We start from the raw sequence: 17,754 nt of genomic DNA on the forward strand, positions 1-17,754 counted from the left end.
CACCAGTGGAAACAAAAACCCTAGATATAATATTTTTTTTTAAAAGTTACGAGAGGGATAATTACTCCAGCCAGGACAGGTTAGGCATTTTAGAACTCACTACTCAAAGAATAAATGTAAATGTAAGAGAAATAAAAATTATGAAATGCATAGACCAGTCAAAACACTAAAATAACACTTTGAAAGAATAAAATTACAGAGTATATATGTGCATTGCAGGAAGTACCGAGAAGTAACAACAACAATAATACAAGTGTAACCCTTCTGTCCCTCTGAGTTGGCAGCAACAAGAGCCGGGTTCAGTATCCAGGGGTTCCGTTTCAGTAACACAATGCATAACCGGCTCGAGCCCCCACCCAGTGACCTGGGACACTCACATACCACACCCCCCTGGGCGCCTCTAGGAGGCAATACTTCCCCTCTTGCAAGCACGGAGTCTGAGTGTAGCAAAATCTTTTTAATAAAGGAAGGAATTAATACGGCATCCCATTGGAGAGACACCACAAACAGGGTTATAACACAAACCATAAACAAAAACCCACCTCCAAGTACGTTTGGCACTGTCCTTTTTCCCCTTAGGGTTTTAAGTCCAATCACCCCAAAGTCCAACAACCCAAAAGTCTCTGGTCAATGCCACCCCAGAGTTCGAGAGTTTATCTGTAGAGGTCCCTCCCCCCAGCCTGGATAGAGAGGGGCACCTTACGTGGTCCGGGGCCAACTGCCCTGCCTCTCCGTGGGTTCTGCTTCCGCCTTCTCCACGAACTGCTCCGCTTTACCAGCTGCTCCACGCTGCTCCTCCAGCCGTCCTCAGAAACTGCTCCGCTCCACCAGCTGCTCTGCTCCATGAGCTGCTCCAGTTCTCTCTGCAAACTGCTCGGCTCCGCTCGCTCTGTGGGCCGCTCCACCCGTCCCACAGCTACTCCGCTCTGTCAGCTGCTCTGCTGCCACCAGCTGTCCCATGATCCGCTCCAGCCGTCCCCACAAACTGCTCCACTCTGCCAGCAGCTCTGTTCCACAGTATAGCTTTGGGCTCCCCACTAGTTAGCACCGTACTCAGTGCTCTCAGCTCAGTGATTTTAGCTTTTTAGTGATTTTCAGCTCTTAGTGATTCCAGCTCATAGTAGGGGAGCCCCAGTGCCAGTGCACCATTAGCCCAAAGTGATTTCAGCTCAGTAACCTGTATTTAAATTCTTAAGGGAATAAAAAAATCAACTCTTACATTCCACAGTGGAGAGAGGAGGGGGTGCAACTGGTGCTTCTGGCTCCACAAGGCGACTGCACCACCAGGCACAAATACCTGTCCCCAACCTCTCTCAATTCTCTGGGTTTTGGAACCCATGTCCCATGTCTAGCCAGTACCACCCAACTGAGGGTGAGCAATTTGTCACCAAGCAGTCCCACAGCTTGGCAGTCTGGGATAGGGTAGGCGTGCCTATGCAAATAAACTCTCTGAAATTCTTTCCACCAGATGTCAGTGTAGAGCTTATCCTGACTCTGCTTACACAAGTATGTGCTGGGAGGTGTGTGAGAAAGAGACTGAGAATCTGTGTGTGTGTGTATGTGAGAGAGAGATATTGAGAGAGAGACTGTGTGTGTGTGTGAGAGAGAGAGAGAGAGAGAGATTGAGAGAGAGACTGTGTGAGCTGGCTTCCGGGGAAATGTCAGAAACAGTGCACTGTCTCTTTAAGAAAGGTACTCAGCCGACAGCCACTCACCATTCAGACCACAGCAGCTCCTAGTTCTCCTGAGCCAGGCTGTCCCCTCTGCCCTGCTCTTCAGAGATAGGGTATAGGGGTGGAGGGAGGGTGACATCCTGACATCAGCACCCTCCTCCCTCCCTCACCTTCTGCTCAGCACAGCCAGCAGGAGTGTCCTGGGAGCAGCTGCAGGATGGGCAACATGGGGGGAGGGGCACTTGAACATATGCTGCCTCCTATGCAGAGAATGACACTTAAATCTCTCCTGCCTCGCAGCCCAAGCGCGCAGCTTATAGGGAACACAGATCACAGGTTAACATTTAACTGCAGGCATCTGAGTTGATTTTGTTCCATGAAAACTACATCCAGTATCCCAGTATCTTCCCACAGCAAATAGTAACCAGGGTGATTAACCTGCATAACCTTCAAGTAGACTTGAGAAAAAAAGTTTGGCAAATAAAAATGTCACCGAAAAATGCATTTTGGAGGGTTCAATACCTATTTATGTATTTGGGTAGAATTCACTGAATAGTTTAAGCTGAAAAATACTCCCTCCTCCCCTCCCAAGTCATTTTGCTTGAGAACAGCATTTTGTTTTCAAGTTTGGCCAGTTTAAAAAAAAAAAGGAGGGGGCAGAAAACTCAAAAATGATCAAATAGAAAAACTAAAAAATAATTGTTTAGAGTCAGTTCAAACATCTCACTCAACACAAAATGACATTTTTTCAAGTTTTTCAATTTGAAAAAATCTCTTAAAAATTGGTTTGGTTCAAATTGAACTAGATTATCATTATTATTATTATTTAACCAAAAGATCTATTATTCGCTCAGCTCTACCAATAACCATAGGAGGCTTCCAATTTCCAAGGCTCCTCAAAGAAAACTCCTTGTTAAAGTGAGTTTGATTATTGTGATTTTGTGGAGGCCTCTGTTTCAGTGTTCATAGAGAACCCCGTATGACTGAAATTCACAGATCTACTTAGTGTGAAGAGATATTTGGGTTTTTTTCCATTTCAGAAAGCAGCAAGCACTGCTGGCCAATGCACTCCTCTATAATCTACATTAACAGGAGTTTCACCTATTACCAATTGTAGAATAGATTCTTTTGTGTTTTCTAAATAGATTGTTATTCAGTTTGGGTGTAATTTAGCAAACTGTTTAATTAGTGTAACCAGACGTGCTTTGTAACTTCAATATTGATTTTTGGTTTTGTCTTTTTAAGATGAATGTTTTTAGCTAAAGCTTTGTTTTTTCTTTATAGCAAGAAGGTTTTGCCATCTACTCAGAGTATTGTAACAATCATCCCAGTGCCTGCCTTGAGCTTTCCAACCTAATGAAACAGGGCAAATACCGTCACTTCTTTGAGGCCTGTCGCCTGCTTCAGCAGATGATTGACATTGCTATTGATGGCTTTCTCCTTACACCTGTTCAGAAGATCTGTAAATACCCTCTTCAGCTTGCAGAGTTACTCAAATATACTACCGAAGAGCACAGGTGAGAGAATTAAAATGATCTCTCTTAGACCATAATGTTACCTTACTGCTGAAGCAATCTAAGGTAGATTTGGTCAGGTAGTGGATGACAACTTGGCTTCTTAAGATCAATGGCAAAGCTGTGACTGACTTCAGTGGGGATGAAATTTCACCCAATATGTTTATCATCCTGGGGACTATGTGAAAAAATATTTCAGAAACAATATACATGTTAAATGGTCTATAAGGGGACTGATCTGGAGAAAGAGAGAGGGAAGGAGAAGAGATTTGTAAACCAGAGTGAAAAAACACCAGTGATTCCAAGGGAAAAATGAATAAGGGATACCCGTAGGGGATAAAAGGGAAGAATTAGAAAAGAGAAGTGTCTCAGGGTATGTCTACACAGCAAGGAAAAACCTGCAGCTGGCCTATACCAGCCGACTCGGGCTTGCCAGGCTCGGACTGCAGGGCTGTTTCATTGTCATGTTGACTTCCCTCTCACCCCTCACGGTTCTAGAGCCCAGCCAGCCACAGGTTTTTCTTTGCTGTGTAGACAAACCCTTAGAGATAGAAGAGGTGAAGATGGTCTTAGAAGAACAACATAAACTGAACGTGTTTAATAGTATTACACATTGAAAAATATGTTCAAGGGGAAAAAGGATACTGAAAAATCTTTATGAAATGATGTAGTTAGATACTGCAAGAAACAAGTGAATCAAAGTGGGGGGAGGAAAAGAGGGAACAACCAGTACAGAAAGACTCAGTAATTTTGTGGTGGAAAAATATATTAATGAGAGATACCCAGACTATCTACATTCATTGTTACTATCTTCAGTGTAGGAAACAACTCTGGACATAGGAACTTACTCAGGCAAAACTCCCTCCAAAGGTGGTACTGAATATTTTCCGGTGATCTGACAATCACTCATATATGGATCTTCATTCAGTGTTTGGTTAACTGGAAGCCAGTTCAGGAAATTACCATTTCCTTTGCTATTACTGCACTTTCTTAACCTACTAATCCCTTCTCCAGTATATATTTTTCCAGATGATGTCCATGATTCAACTGTCTTGGGTTTTTATCAGTTGTTTTGATGTCTTTTTTTTTTCCTTCCATTTTCCCCTTCAAAATTTCTTCAGAGCCCTCACAAAATTCACTTAGAAAATGTGTGGAAAGAGGCCAGGGGCTTCCCTAGGTCTGAGCTGTTTAATTTTGTTCACTAAATGTGCAAAGGAACTGAGGCTGTCATTTTCTCAACTCACCATGAGGATCTCAGTTTATCAGACCTAAGAGAGCCTGTGTGGTAACCAGACACAGTCTTTGCCAGTAAGAGCACCTGTTACACAACAAGTGACAGTCATAGATTAACCAAAAGGAGGGGAACTAAGATAGGAAGGGCAAGGGAAACAGTGATGAGATTGTGCGATGACTCAGTAAGGCAGGTCCACCCTTACATTAGTGGGATTTTGTTACTGTTACTCTCACTTCTTATGTATGATGTTGCAGAAGTGAGTTTCTGGTGGGTATTTGAATAGGGAAAGGGAGGTGGATTGTGAACACACGCATCCAGACGTATGCCGGTGGTAAGGCAGAAGCATGTGAGGAAATCTGCAGAAGTGGAGGGGAAGCCAGGGCTCTCAGTCTTGCCCCTCAATACCTGTTTACATGCAGTGGCCCAGCCTGTCAGCATCCGTTAATCAATCACTTTATGTTCACTGGGAGGTCGGTAAAACGATCTAGTGGCCAACTGATATTGGTATGTTGGTGGATTTGCACAAAACACAGAGCACAGAAAACACCAGCACTTAATAGAAGCACCATGAGAAGCTTCTCATCTTCCTCCCAAACTTCTGTGACCAAGTAGCTTCACTAACCAGCCACACTGAGGCAGGATTCCAACATAAGTTGAAGACAGGAACTGCCCTTGTTGATCCATCCTCGGCATATGACAGTGTCTGGAGACAGGGCCTCCTTCTCAAGGTCTCCCGCATCATTCACTGCTGGTGAACGATCTGCCTTGTGGCGGCAATGACTGGGGATCGCTGCTTTAAGGTACACCTTAATGGCCAAATCAGTAGACCAAGAACTCTTAACTCGAGCATCCCTCAGGGCTCCGTCCTGGCCCCAGTACTTTTTAATTTATACACTGTGGATATACCAGCAACAGAGGCAAGGAAGTTCATGTATGCAGATGATATTTCCCTAGCTGTTCAGCCTTCACACCATCAACTGCACCCTAACCTGAGATCTTAGCAGAATGGCTGATTATTTCTAATGCTGGAAATTTAGGCCTAGTCAAATTTAGGCTTTCCATCTGAACAATAAAATGGCTAATATCAAACTTGTTGTGCAGTTCTGCAGTGAGAGCATCAGCCATGAAGCTAATCCAAAATATCTTGGCGTTACGCTGGACTGGGAGTTGACCTTTTGACAACACCTCGAGAACACCCGCGATGAGGTCTGGTCTTGTGTCGCGCTTATCAGAAAATTAGCCAGAACATCATGGGGCTCCTGTCCACGGACCTTATGAACTGCAACAATTGCCTGTAAAAACTGACAAAGAGTCCTGTGGCACCTTATAGACTAATAGACATATTGGAGCATAAGCTTTCGTGAGTGAATACCCACTTCGTCAGACGCAATTGCCTTGGTATATTCTGCAGCTGAATATTGTTCACCAGTGTGGTGTCACAGTAGTCACACTAAACTCCTTGACACTCAACTCAATAATGCTATGGGCATAGTGTCAGGGATGCTCAAATCTACTCCAGTTGACTGGTTCCCAGTCCTATCGCACATCAGGGTCCACAGATTAGAAGAGCTGCTCAGACATCTCGCTTTCTTAATCATGTCAATGCAAATACAAGGATTCCACTGCACCATGACCTGCAGAACCCGCCAAAGACAAGATTAAAATCCTACAACCCTCTGTGGAACCGTATGAAGATCCTTACTCCCAACTTTGATGCTGAGGCTCAATGGAGAGTCACATGAAGTACTTTGACCACTCAAAACAAACAACTTATTGTTGATCCTCTTGAGGAACCACTGGGTTTTGATTTATGTCGGAAAGACTGGTGCAGATTGAATTGAATCAGGACATCTCATGGGAGATGTGGACAAACTCTCTTTAAGTGGAAAATGAGGTATACACCTGTGGTCACCAGGTACAAACGATAGAGCACATCATATCTGAATGTCGTCTTTGTTCTTTTGCCGGGGGTCTGAAGGACATTCTGCCAGCTCACTGTTGCGGCAATGTACTGGCTATCCAACTTAGCAACAACTACAAATTTATATCTATCTACCCAAGCCATACGGAAGAAGAAGAATCAATCCCTCCTCCTTTTATTTCTCCTTCTTTGTGCTCATGACTCCCTTAACTCACAACAGCTAAGTAGATTTCAGTAACTCCTCATCCTCTGGATCCTTTCATTGGCATTTCTAAGAAGAATCCTTGTACAAGGCAGAAGAGGACATTCCTCTCACCACCTATAACATTGCAGCTAAGCAGCTGAGACACAAAGCTGTGCTCCCCTTATCAAGTCACCCCAGTCCCATGCCTCACTCCCAGCTATTGGGGTGGAGGGAGAGGAAAATATAATCTAGAAATAAGTTATTAAAGAAAACATTGTTTTACACAACTAGATTCTTGTTATAAATAAACTCTTTGGGTGAAACCATGTCCCCATTGAAGTCAATGGGAGTGGTATCATTGATTTCAATGGAGCCTGGATATCACAGCTTAGGTTTGATTCTCCACCTCCTTGCCCTGTGTGTAGTAATTTACACCTGGGCAAAGTGGGTGATAGGGCAGCATAGAATTGTGTAAATTACTATACAAGATGCAACGTAGTGGGGAATCAGGTCCTTCAGGTTTAAGAACTCTGGTTAGGGGCATAAGTTGATACTGTAGAGAATCATGCTTTAGACAGTCAGTTAAACTGTGATGTGATGTGTTATATCCAGTGCATATAATGTGTTTGAAATCTGCTTCCACTTTACAGTGATTATAACAATATACAGGCAGCGTACGAGGCCATGAAGAATGTAGCATGCCTCATCAATGAGCGCAAACGAAGGCTGGAAAGCATAGACAAGATTGCACGCTGGCAAGTATCTATTGTGGATTGGGAGGTAGGTGTCATTCTTCCATTTTCATAAAATATTTAATATTAAAATGTACTTAAATGACTTCTGGGAGGCATCTTTTTTTCTATGGTGGTGCATACATTTCATGTGGTCCTTGGTCAGTTAAAAGTTGAGTTGCTTCATTTGCAGTGACTCTGTTACTGATTATCTTATGTCTTACTCTGAAAGAGCAACAGTTATAACACGCGTTTGTATCTTTGAGATTACAAAGATGTTGAAAGAGAACAAAATGTATTTTTTTTTAGGTTGGGACCATTTTATCCGATTCTGATTTCTTGATAGTTTTACACTCGGGTAACTCCATTGACTTCAATGAAGTTGCGCCTAGTTTGCACTGGCGAAACTGAGAGCAGAATCAAACCCATATTTTTGGTGAATGCAGCTTGATCTACCTTTTATATTTATAGATTTTTAAAAAGTGTATTGAAACAGAAGTACAGTTCTGTCTGTCGTGTGACCAAATGCTACAAAAATAATAATTAGTAATATGATCACTTAAAACGGTGTATTTATTTATTACACATACACTTCTATATATTTTAGGGGCAGGATGTTTTAGCCAGAAGCTCAGAACTGATCCACTCGGGCGAACTGACCAAAATCTCAAAGCAAGGCAAAAGCCAGCAGAGGATTTTTTTCCTTTTTGACCATCAGCTTGTGTTTTGTAAGAAGGACCTGCTGCGAAGGGACATGTTATATTATAAAGGTCGGATTGATCTGGATGAGATGGAACTTGTGGACATTGAGGATGGCAAAGATAAGGACTTTAACATTAATATCAAGAATGCTTTCAAAACTGTGAATAGAGCAACAGAAGAGGTTCATTTGTTTTGTGCAAAAAAACAGGAAGATAAGAAAAGGTGGTTGGAGGCCTGTGAAAATGAAAGGCGAAGAGTGCAGGAAGACAAAGAAATGGGTGAGTGCAAAGATTTACAGTGTGGGGGGAGGTGTTAAATCAAAAGGCAAAGTTTCGATTTCTCTCCTTTTTGGCTCTGTGCGAATGGATTCTCACCCTTTTTGGGCAGCGGCGCCTGTTTAACAGACACAAACTTCAGCTATACAAGCAAGTGTCTGTTGTTTCCCATTCATTTGTGTCAGCTCTGTGATCCTGAGACTGGGGGTTGGAGTAGCTGTGGCTCTGTGGTGGGTTACATTTTGCACAACACAGAGAGCAGAAGGCAGGATGAGTGCACTAACTGCAGCACAGACTACTCGCTGAGAGCAAAAAAATCTGTCCCCTGCTGAAAAGCTTTGTGGAAGAAGAGTCTACAGGGATGAGGGAAGGAATGCTCACTATTTGGTCATGGAGCAGCAGTCAAACTGCCCCACAACCACTTTTGCAGCCCTAGATCAACAGAAGCTCCTTAATCCCCATTCTGCGGCCTTCCCTTGTTCTCCTGCTAGTCCTCTCAGAGCAGGTATGCAGCAAGAGGCACTGTGTAGCAGACCTCTAGTGCATGGGGTGGGGTGAAATCCCTCAAGCTCCCTTTGACTGCATAGTAGAACTTCATGTAGTTCTACTGGGTTATTGGGGGCCTTCCACAGCTTCGGAGATGTGAGAGAATTCGCCTCATGAGGGTGATCTTAGAGTGCCAGTAACAATAACCTGACATACCAGTACCGAAGGCTTGTCTGCAGGTGAAACACTACAGCAGCAGCACTGCAGCTGCACTGCTGCAGCACTTCAGTGGAGACGCTGCCTACGCTGACAAGAGGGGTTCTCCCATTGGCGTAGGTAATCCACCTTCCCGAGAAGTGGTAGCTAGATTGATGCAAGAATTCTTCCATTGACCTAGCACTGTCTGCACCCAGGGTTAGGCTGGCATAACTGCGTCACTCAGGAGTGTGGATTTTTCATACCCTGGAGCGATATAGCTAGGTTGATCTAACTGTTTAGCATGGACTACACCTTATATGTGAACTAGTGGTTGGCAGCCACTTTTCTAAAGAACATTTTGTTATAAAGCCAGGCAATAGTATCCTTAGGTCTGTGCAACCTATGTAGTATAGCAGCACTCAGCCAAGTTATAGAGAAGGAAAGGCCTAATCATACGTGAGATGGGAAATGGGTAGAATCCTGCATGTCTGACATTGGATAGGGCCTTGCAAATCCTAGGGCCAGCTTTGGGCCGAAATGTATCCTGTGTGTGTACATTTGGGATTTTAATTTAAAATTATGTTTGTTTCACAGTTTAACATTGAGCATGACCACTTTGGTTTAATAAAATCAATGGTAAAAGATTCAGCAGAATTGCACTGAGAAAATAGAGACATAAGAGGACAGTAGTGATAGGAAATATAAAACTGATTTGTACATTCCTAAGGCACTGGTGGGAGAGAAAAAATCCCAGCGTGTTTGTGTAATGTATGATGGCTGCTCCCTGTTATGACATTTATCTTTAAGGGGGAGACTTGGGATAACTCATAAGTAACATTCTTCAGGACTGAACTGGCTGTAAATGACAGCAAATTAAAATCCAAAGTGCTCTGAATATGATTTCCTGGATGACATAACTCACAAGTTATTAAAACTTTAACATGATTAAGAGCCTCATATTCCCAAGCCACCCATAAAATAGGAGCAATCCCTATGTATGCCGAGGCCGATTCTGATCTCACACCAGTGTAACCCCATTGACTTTAATGGACTTCCTCTTGATTGACACCGGTGTGAAACAAGAATCAGGCCTCTTGTGTATATATTATAGGTAGTGGCTGTTCTCTGTTAGGCCATTATTTTCTCACCTGCTGAGAAGCTCAATAGTTTATGGCTCTAAAGTTATCCTTCTCCTTATTCATGAAAATAAATGTCATGAGCGATCAGTCGTCATTCAACAACAAAAACACCACACACACACACACACACACACACACACACACACACACACACACACACACACACACACACACACACACACACACACACACACACAACACACACACACACACACACACACACACACACACACACACAACCACGTAATGAAAGAAAAAGTCAAGAAATTACCAGCCTTTACTTTCCCCCATGGACCATATGTTACAAGTAGCCAAGGGTAGCTAGTACCCAAAATAAATGATGGACCTGAGACAACTAAACAAACTACTTGCAAATTAGTTTCCCTTATTCCTCCTTGCTCTGCAGTGCACTGAGAGCCTATATGCCTGCTGGGCACCCCAGCCATTGTTTTCGGAAGTGTCTTCTACATGGAGTGCACACACTGCCCATGCATACACTTATCACTATTGGGCCCATCTCTAGACTACTAAATATTAGCCCAGCGGAGCTCTAAAAGAACATGTGCATGGGCAGGACGGCTGACTGGGAAACAGAAGAAGTGCATTTGGGAACTAATATACAAGCTATCACATTTATCACAACAAAATGACTCAAACTAGCTCAAGCTGTCCAAAAAATGAGAGGGACTAATAGTGAATAGCTGTCACATCAAGGATACAACATCCCTACCCTACCCCAGCCCCTACTTAATTTCCAAATTCTTGATGGGCTGTAGCTCCAATAAACCTGATGACTGGCCACGTTGCAGTTGGGGATTTGTGAATTGGACTGGGAAAAAGGAGAGCAACAGCTAATCTTTGTTCATCTTTGGACCTTTCCAGGGTTCAGTTAGCTCCCTCACTTTAGCTTTGTGAGCCAGGATCTGAGCTCTTTACAATTACAGCAACTCCTTTCTGGGAGAGTATGCAGGACAGCCCAAATTTCTAGGCAGTAGCTGTGTCAGTCCCAGAATATTAGAGGAACAAGGTGGGTGAAGTAATCTTTTATTGGACCAACTTATGTTGGGTAAAAAACAAATAAGCTTTCAAGAGCTTGTCTCTCGCTAAGCAGAAGTTAGTCCAATAAGAGTTATTATTTCACTCGCCTTCTCAGCCCAAATACTACACATTTTGGGGATTTTGAAGTGCATACCAGTGGACCCAGACAGTACTGGTACCTGCTGCTCCTGGCGCCTTCTGCTGCTGGCACAGCTATGTACAGTTTATCAAAACTCATATGGTGGGAGAGAAGGTTTGGAACCTTCCTACAAGAAAACACATGGGTGATTGGGTGCTAAACCTTCCCCCAAAAGTAATATTGCAACAAAAATAGCCACATAAAAAGGCCTGAGACTGATAAGACTGACGAATACTATTCTAAGGAAAGTTGCAGCAGTGAAATCCCTGATTTTTTTATTTTATGTCTTATATTTGAATGTATAATTTCATGACTTAACTGGCAGTGGGCACTATAAGTTAGCATTTATAAAGGGCTTGATCATGCATATCTTGAAGTCCCAACGTTTCCATTGTGTTCAATGCAAAGAGTGCAAGTTAGGGCTTTATATCTACAAAACATTGTACAAACATTAATTAGTTATGTGTGTAGCAAACAAAAACAGAATAGTAAGAAAATGTATTTTCTATAATGTTAGATTCATAAATTGAGCTTTATATATCATTGCATATATGTGTGAAATATAGGCTGCTGTAAAATATCCTTTATCAGACATTTCAAATGCTTGTTCAGACCAGGAGCACCAGGAGCTCCCTAGAAGTTAGAAGAATTACCAGCACCCAAAACATGGCCCTGCCTCCGCTCCGCCTCTTACCCCCAAGGTCACATCTCCCTTAAGGCAGGTAAAAAGTGGGAGGCTGTAGCCCTCCCACTTTTAAAAGTGATGGGGCCACGCCATCTGGCCTCCCCGTTCCAGCGCCCATGGTTCAGACCTACTAGTATCCCATGTTATATAGTATTAGAGGGGTAGCCGTGTTAGTCTGGATCTGTAAAAGCAGCAAAGAGTTCTGTGGCACCTTATAGACATTGGAACATGAGCTTTCGTGGGTGAATACCTACTTCGTCGGATGCATGTAGTGGAAATATCCTGGGGCCGTATATATATGCAAGCAAGAAGCAGGCTAGAGATAACGAGGTTAGTTCAATCAGGGAGGATGAGGTCCTCTTCTAGCAGTTGAGGTGTGAAATAAGGAAACGGATCAACAGAGCCAGACGTGTACCCAGAAGCCTCCTACTACAAGACAAACCCAAGAAAGAAACCAACGGAACTCCACTGGCCATCACATACAGTCCCCAGCTAAAACCCCTCCAATGCATCATCAGGGATCTACAACCCATCCTGGACAATGATCCCTCACTTTCACAGGCTTTGGGTGGCAGGCCAGTCCTCGCCCACAGACAACCTGCCAACCTGAAACATATTCTCACCAGTAACTGCACACTGCACCATAGTAACTCTAACTCAGGTATCAATCCATGCAACAAACCTCGATGCCAACTCTGCCCACATATCTACACCAGTGACACCATCACAGGACCTAACCAGATCAGCCACACCATCACCGGTTCATTCACCTGCACGTCCACCAATGTAATATATGCCATCATATGCCAGCAATGCCCCTCTGCTATGTACATCGGCCAAACCGGACAGTCCCTATGGAAAAGGATAAATGGACACAAATCAGATATTAGGAATGGCAATATACAAAAACCTGTAGGAGAACACTTCAACTTCCCTGGACACACAATAGCAGATTTAAAGGTAGCCATCCCACAGCAAAAAAACTTCAGGACCAGACTTCCAAGAGAAACTGCTGAGCTCCAGTTCATCTGCAAATTTGACACCATCAGCTCAGGATTAAACAAAGACTGTGAATGGCTTGCCAGCTACAAAAGCAGTTTCTCCTCCATTGGTTTTCACACCTCAACTGCTAGAAGAGGGCCTCATCCTTCCTGACTGAACTAACCTCGTTATCTCTAGCCTGCTTCTTGCCTGCATATATATACCTGCCCCTGGATATTTCCACTACATGCATCCAACGAAGTGGGTATTCACCCACGAAAGCTCATGTTCCAATACGTCTGTTAGTCTATAAGGTGCCACAGAACTCTTTGCTGCTTTTACATGTTATATAGGTATCTTATGCTATAGAAGGGATGGTTCAAATTTAATGTCCAGTCCCACTTTATTTATGTTGATATGTCCTCGTAAGTCTCTATGGCTTGGATCTCTTCTCCATTACACAGGAGAGTTTATTTTCGAAAATTTCACTTTTTTGGCATAGTTGAACACTATCCTTTAGCCAAAGCCAGTGGAAGACCTCTGGTATTCTCAACCTCAAACATCTTGTTTGATTTTTGTAATTTATCATGCTGGAATTCAGATGAAGTCTCTAATTTAACTATTCAAGGAACAAATAAATCACTCTTCAAATTCTAAAGCTTGAATGACTAGTTCTGTTTTCAAAGACATTTCAGTAGAGGTCAGAGCCTCCAAAACCATATTCAACTCTTCTGAGCTATTATGAATGTATGCTGGGAATGGGCCACAACCAGCAGCTCTTTCTCCAAAACCACTAATGATAGATCTAAGAAAACAGTCTGCTTCCTGCTGCTGCAACTTTTTGATTTCTTTGGCTGCTTTTTTGTCTCCAGGAAGAGAAAAAAGAATTGAATAATTACAAATGAAATAAAAGGAATAACCAGTAACTGAAAGAGTATGGTCAGATTATATTAAAAACAGTCGCCTGAGGGATTTAACTCCTCCATGACTACAGGCCAGAAAGTGCAAGGAATTGAAAAGTGTGAATGAAGAGCAGAATGGAATCCAAGTGACTACTTTGTTGGGCCACCTGGCTTTAGGTTGCAGCACTTTGCAGTCCATTGTATATATGTGAATGGAACGAGAAGCACCACACACACCTTTTAAGTTGTGCTAATATAACACATTCATATGCTGCAAACAACATGCACAGTTACTAGATGAATCTCATACATAGGGAGATGGGACTAGAACATCAGTACTTGAACTCCAAAAACATAGTCCATTAGATGTAAGGAAAAATTCCTCTAGCTGCACTAATAGCAGGTGCCTGTCCTCTCTGGGAGCCAGCGTCTCTCAGCCACACTGAAATACCTCAGACACTTAACACTAGTACATTACAGTAAATTGTTAGGTTAGACCATGGTATCATGTAACATGACACTGACCATGTAAGTAAATGTGTTTAATATCCCTCAATACACTGACATGAATAACACACACCAAGGAAGGCTACAAGCTCATTGTTAAAAGAAAACACAACCTGGTTTGTTCAAACTGAAGACATTATATTTTGTCAAATGCCAGTTTAACAGTGACATTGTTTGAAATTCATTCATATTCTTAGAGGAGCTTTTCAGCTTTTAAAATACATATTTTTATTAAATTTGGATCAACATAGATAAAATGCACAACACAGATACCGTAAACACAGGAACAGCAAATATTGGAGTGTTGGTCTGAGGAAAATGGGTTCAGTTTTCTTTTACAGAATACAAGCAGGATTATATCTATACATACTGTGACCTTGCTTTTCTCTTACCAGCTATACACCAGTATAGACTCATAGACTCATAAACTCCAGGACTGGAAGGGACCTCGAGAGGTCATCGAGTCCAGTCCCCTGCCCTCATGGCAGGACCAAATATTGTCTAGACCATCCCTAATAGCCATTTATCTAACCTACTCTTAAATATCTCCAGAGATGGAGATTCCACAACTTCCCTAGGCAATCTATTCCAGTGTTTAACTACCCTGACAGTTAGGAACTTTTTCCTAATATCCAACCTAAATCTCCCTTGCTGCAGTTTAAGCCCATTGCTTCTTGTTCTATCATTGGAGGCTAAGGTGAACAAGTTTTTTCCCTCCTCCTGATGACACCCTTTTAGATACCTGAAAACTGCTATCATGTCCCCTCTCAGTCTTCTCTTTTCCAAACTAAACAAACCCAATTCCTTCAGCCTTCCTTCATAGGTCATGTTCTCAAGACCTTTAATCATTCTTGTTGCTCTTCTCTGGACCCTCTCCAATTTTTCCACATCTTTCTTGAAATGCGGTGCCCAGAACTGGACACAATACTCCAGCTGAGGCCTGACCAGTGCAGAGTAAAGCGGAAGAATGACTTCTCGTGTCTTGTTTACAACACACCTGTTAATGCATCCCAGAATCATGTTTGCTTTTTTTGCAACAGTATCACACTGTTGACTCATATTAAGCTTGTGGTCTACTATGACTCTAATGACTTAATTTCGTTATCCCAGGTTTACTCCAGTGTGAGTGAGAAGAGAATTAAGCCTCATATTTATCTCTCCTAGCAATCCAATAACTGGTTTGTGGATCAACAATATCCACATAATCTTCCTAGGTGTTAGTTTGCTTTGTCATCACTAATTTAGCTGTGAGAGTTGTAAAATGACAAGTAGTTAGTCAGATCCCCAATGACCACCAGCTGGAGATAATTATTTCAGCACAGGTTGGCATCAATTTGTGCTCAAAGGGCCAAATTAGTATCTCAGTTATGCCAATGAAATGCCAGAGTTAAACTGGTGAAACGGTAAAATCTGGACCTGTATTTCTCAAAAACATATGGTACATTACTATTAAGAATTGTTTAAAAATCATTTTAAAATAGCGTTTGCTCAAATGTTTTTTAATTTACTATTATCAAATAGCAGATACAATATCTTAATACTAAGACCTCATGTACTTTAAAATCCAGGAATGGAAATCTCAGAAAATCAAAAGAAACAAGCCATGCAAAATGCCAGAAAATCAAGGCATGGAAAAATTAAAGGTGAGTATTTAAGTATAATTGTAAGTTTTAAATATATCATTTTTTTTCAGTATTGAACTTATGATGGGAGATATTTGTAACCCTTCTGCCAGTCAGAGTTGACAGCAACTAGGGCCGGGTTCAAGGGGTTCCTTTTCAACAATACAACACAAAACCGGCTTGAGCCCCCACCCAGTGACCTGGGATGGGACAATTACACATCATCCCGGGGTGCCTCTAAGAGGCAGTACTTCCCCTCTCACAAGCAGTCTGAGTGTAGCAAAAAACGTTTTTAATAAAAGGAGGGAGGTTACTTGGCATTAATTTGGGGAAACATCCCAAACAGGGCTCATATACATCAACCATGAGCGAAAGACCCACCCCCCAAGTAAGTTGGGCAGTGTTCTTTTCCCCTCAGGTTCTTAAGTCCAGCAACCCCAAAGTCCCTTTAAGGTGCTCATCCCTTCCTGCACCCCACTCACAGTTGTCCTTGGACAGTGCAGACCCAGAGTTCAGAGATGTATCTGCAGTGTTCACCTCCCACCCTGGTGTAAGGAGGCACCTTACTCGTGCCACTGCTCGGGCACTCATTCGCTGGCCCTCTCTGCCACCCTTCTACCCACTCACCTTGCCTCACCACCAGCCGCCCTTCTATCTTCAGGGCCCACTACTTAACACAGCTCTCAGTGACTTCAGCTGTTAGTGGGGGAGCCTCACTGCTAGTGCACATTGGGCAGTCTCTTACATCAGAGACTGTCCCAAAGCACGTCTAATTCTTAGACCTAGGTATCAGTGATTTCAGCTCTGCAGCATGTAACAAGACTCTCTCAATTGAGTTTAAATTAGCTCTGTTATTACATAGTCGAGAGAGGAAGAGTCTGATGGTGTCTGGGACCCTTAAGCAAGGCCCACACAATGAGGGACAAGTACCTGTTCCCATCCTCTCTTAACTCACTGGGCTTTGGAACCCATGTCCCCTGCCTAGCGAGTGCTGTTCAGTTGAGGTGAGTCCCTCAATTGGGAAATGCCAAGTGCAGTTCTCCTGCTCTTCATTCACATAGGGATAACAATCCTTTATTACTCCTGCCCCAATAAGAAGGAGACTGGGGATCCCACAATGCCAAACGTGACCATTTGGGCAAGCAATCTCATCATGCTAAGCACCTGGGCCAGGTGGGTGTGCCCATGCAAACGAGATTGGCTCCTGAAGTCCTCTTCCACAGCTCATCGCTAGATGTCAAGGGAGAGCTCATTCAGACTCTGCTTACATATTCAAATATAGTCATTCTCTTTGATCCTTTGCAAATCTCTTTTGGGGTTAGACTTTCTAAAGTGATATTATTTAGCATGTATTTCAACTTCAAAGCCCTTTATAAACTATTTACTAAATAATCCTGACAAACATCTTCAAATAGGCAAATTAGTATTAGCCCCACCTAAAAGAAGACCTGAACAGAGAAGTTGAGTGATTTGCCTAAAGGTACAGAGAGTGTCAGTGGTTTAGATGTGATTAGAAACTCAGGAATCCCTGGTTCCATTCCCATGTTCAGACCCTTCCACCCAAGTTCTCTCTAGAATTCAACACTGTTGATTTAAAATATTCTTTTGAATGAGATTTTGTTGTATTCAAAATAAAATTCTAAATGGTTTTGTGTGTGTGAGAGAGAGAGATTTGGATCACTTTTTGATGGGTTGAGTGGATGAGTTGAGCAGCTGGGAGTCAGACTCGGTTGAGTGGGCATTTTGTTGGGGTGCTTTCCTGGAAGGTTGGAAGAACCATGACTTTTGTCTTTGTTCAGATGCATCAATGTCAAAATTTTGAT

At 42.7% G+C, this 17,754-nt stretch overlaps 1 protein-coding gene across 11 annotated transcripts in view; it reads left to right on the plus strand.

Moving 5' to 3' along the window:
• Positions 1 to 17,754, plus strand: part of SPATA13 (spermatogenesis associated 13) — a 266,452-nt gene that overhangs the window by 243,737 nt on the left and 4,961 nt on the right. For all 11 annotated transcript variants that reach the window (XM_050937148.1, XM_050937150.1, XM_050937140.1 and 8 more), the window contains 4 exons: positions 2,958 to 3,190; positions 7,177 to 7,306; positions 7,865 to 8,237; positions 15,878 to 15,952. In XM_050937148.1, the coding sequence (XP_050793105.1) occupies positions 2,958 to 3,190; positions 7,177 to 7,306; positions 7,865 to 8,237; positions 15,878 to 15,952 (811 nt within the window). The remainder of the gene's footprint in view (positions 1 to 2,957; positions 3,191 to 7,176; positions 7,307 to 7,864; positions 8,238 to 15,877; positions 15,953 to 17,754) is intronic.

This window comes from Gopherus flavomarginatus, chromosome 1 (genome assembly GCF_025201925.1).
Source record: "Gopherus flavomarginatus isolate rGopFla2 chromosome 1, rGopFla2.mat.asm, whole genome shotgun sequence".
NCBI lineage: Eukaryota > Metazoa > Chordata > Testudines > Testudinidae > Gopherus > Gopherus flavomarginatus.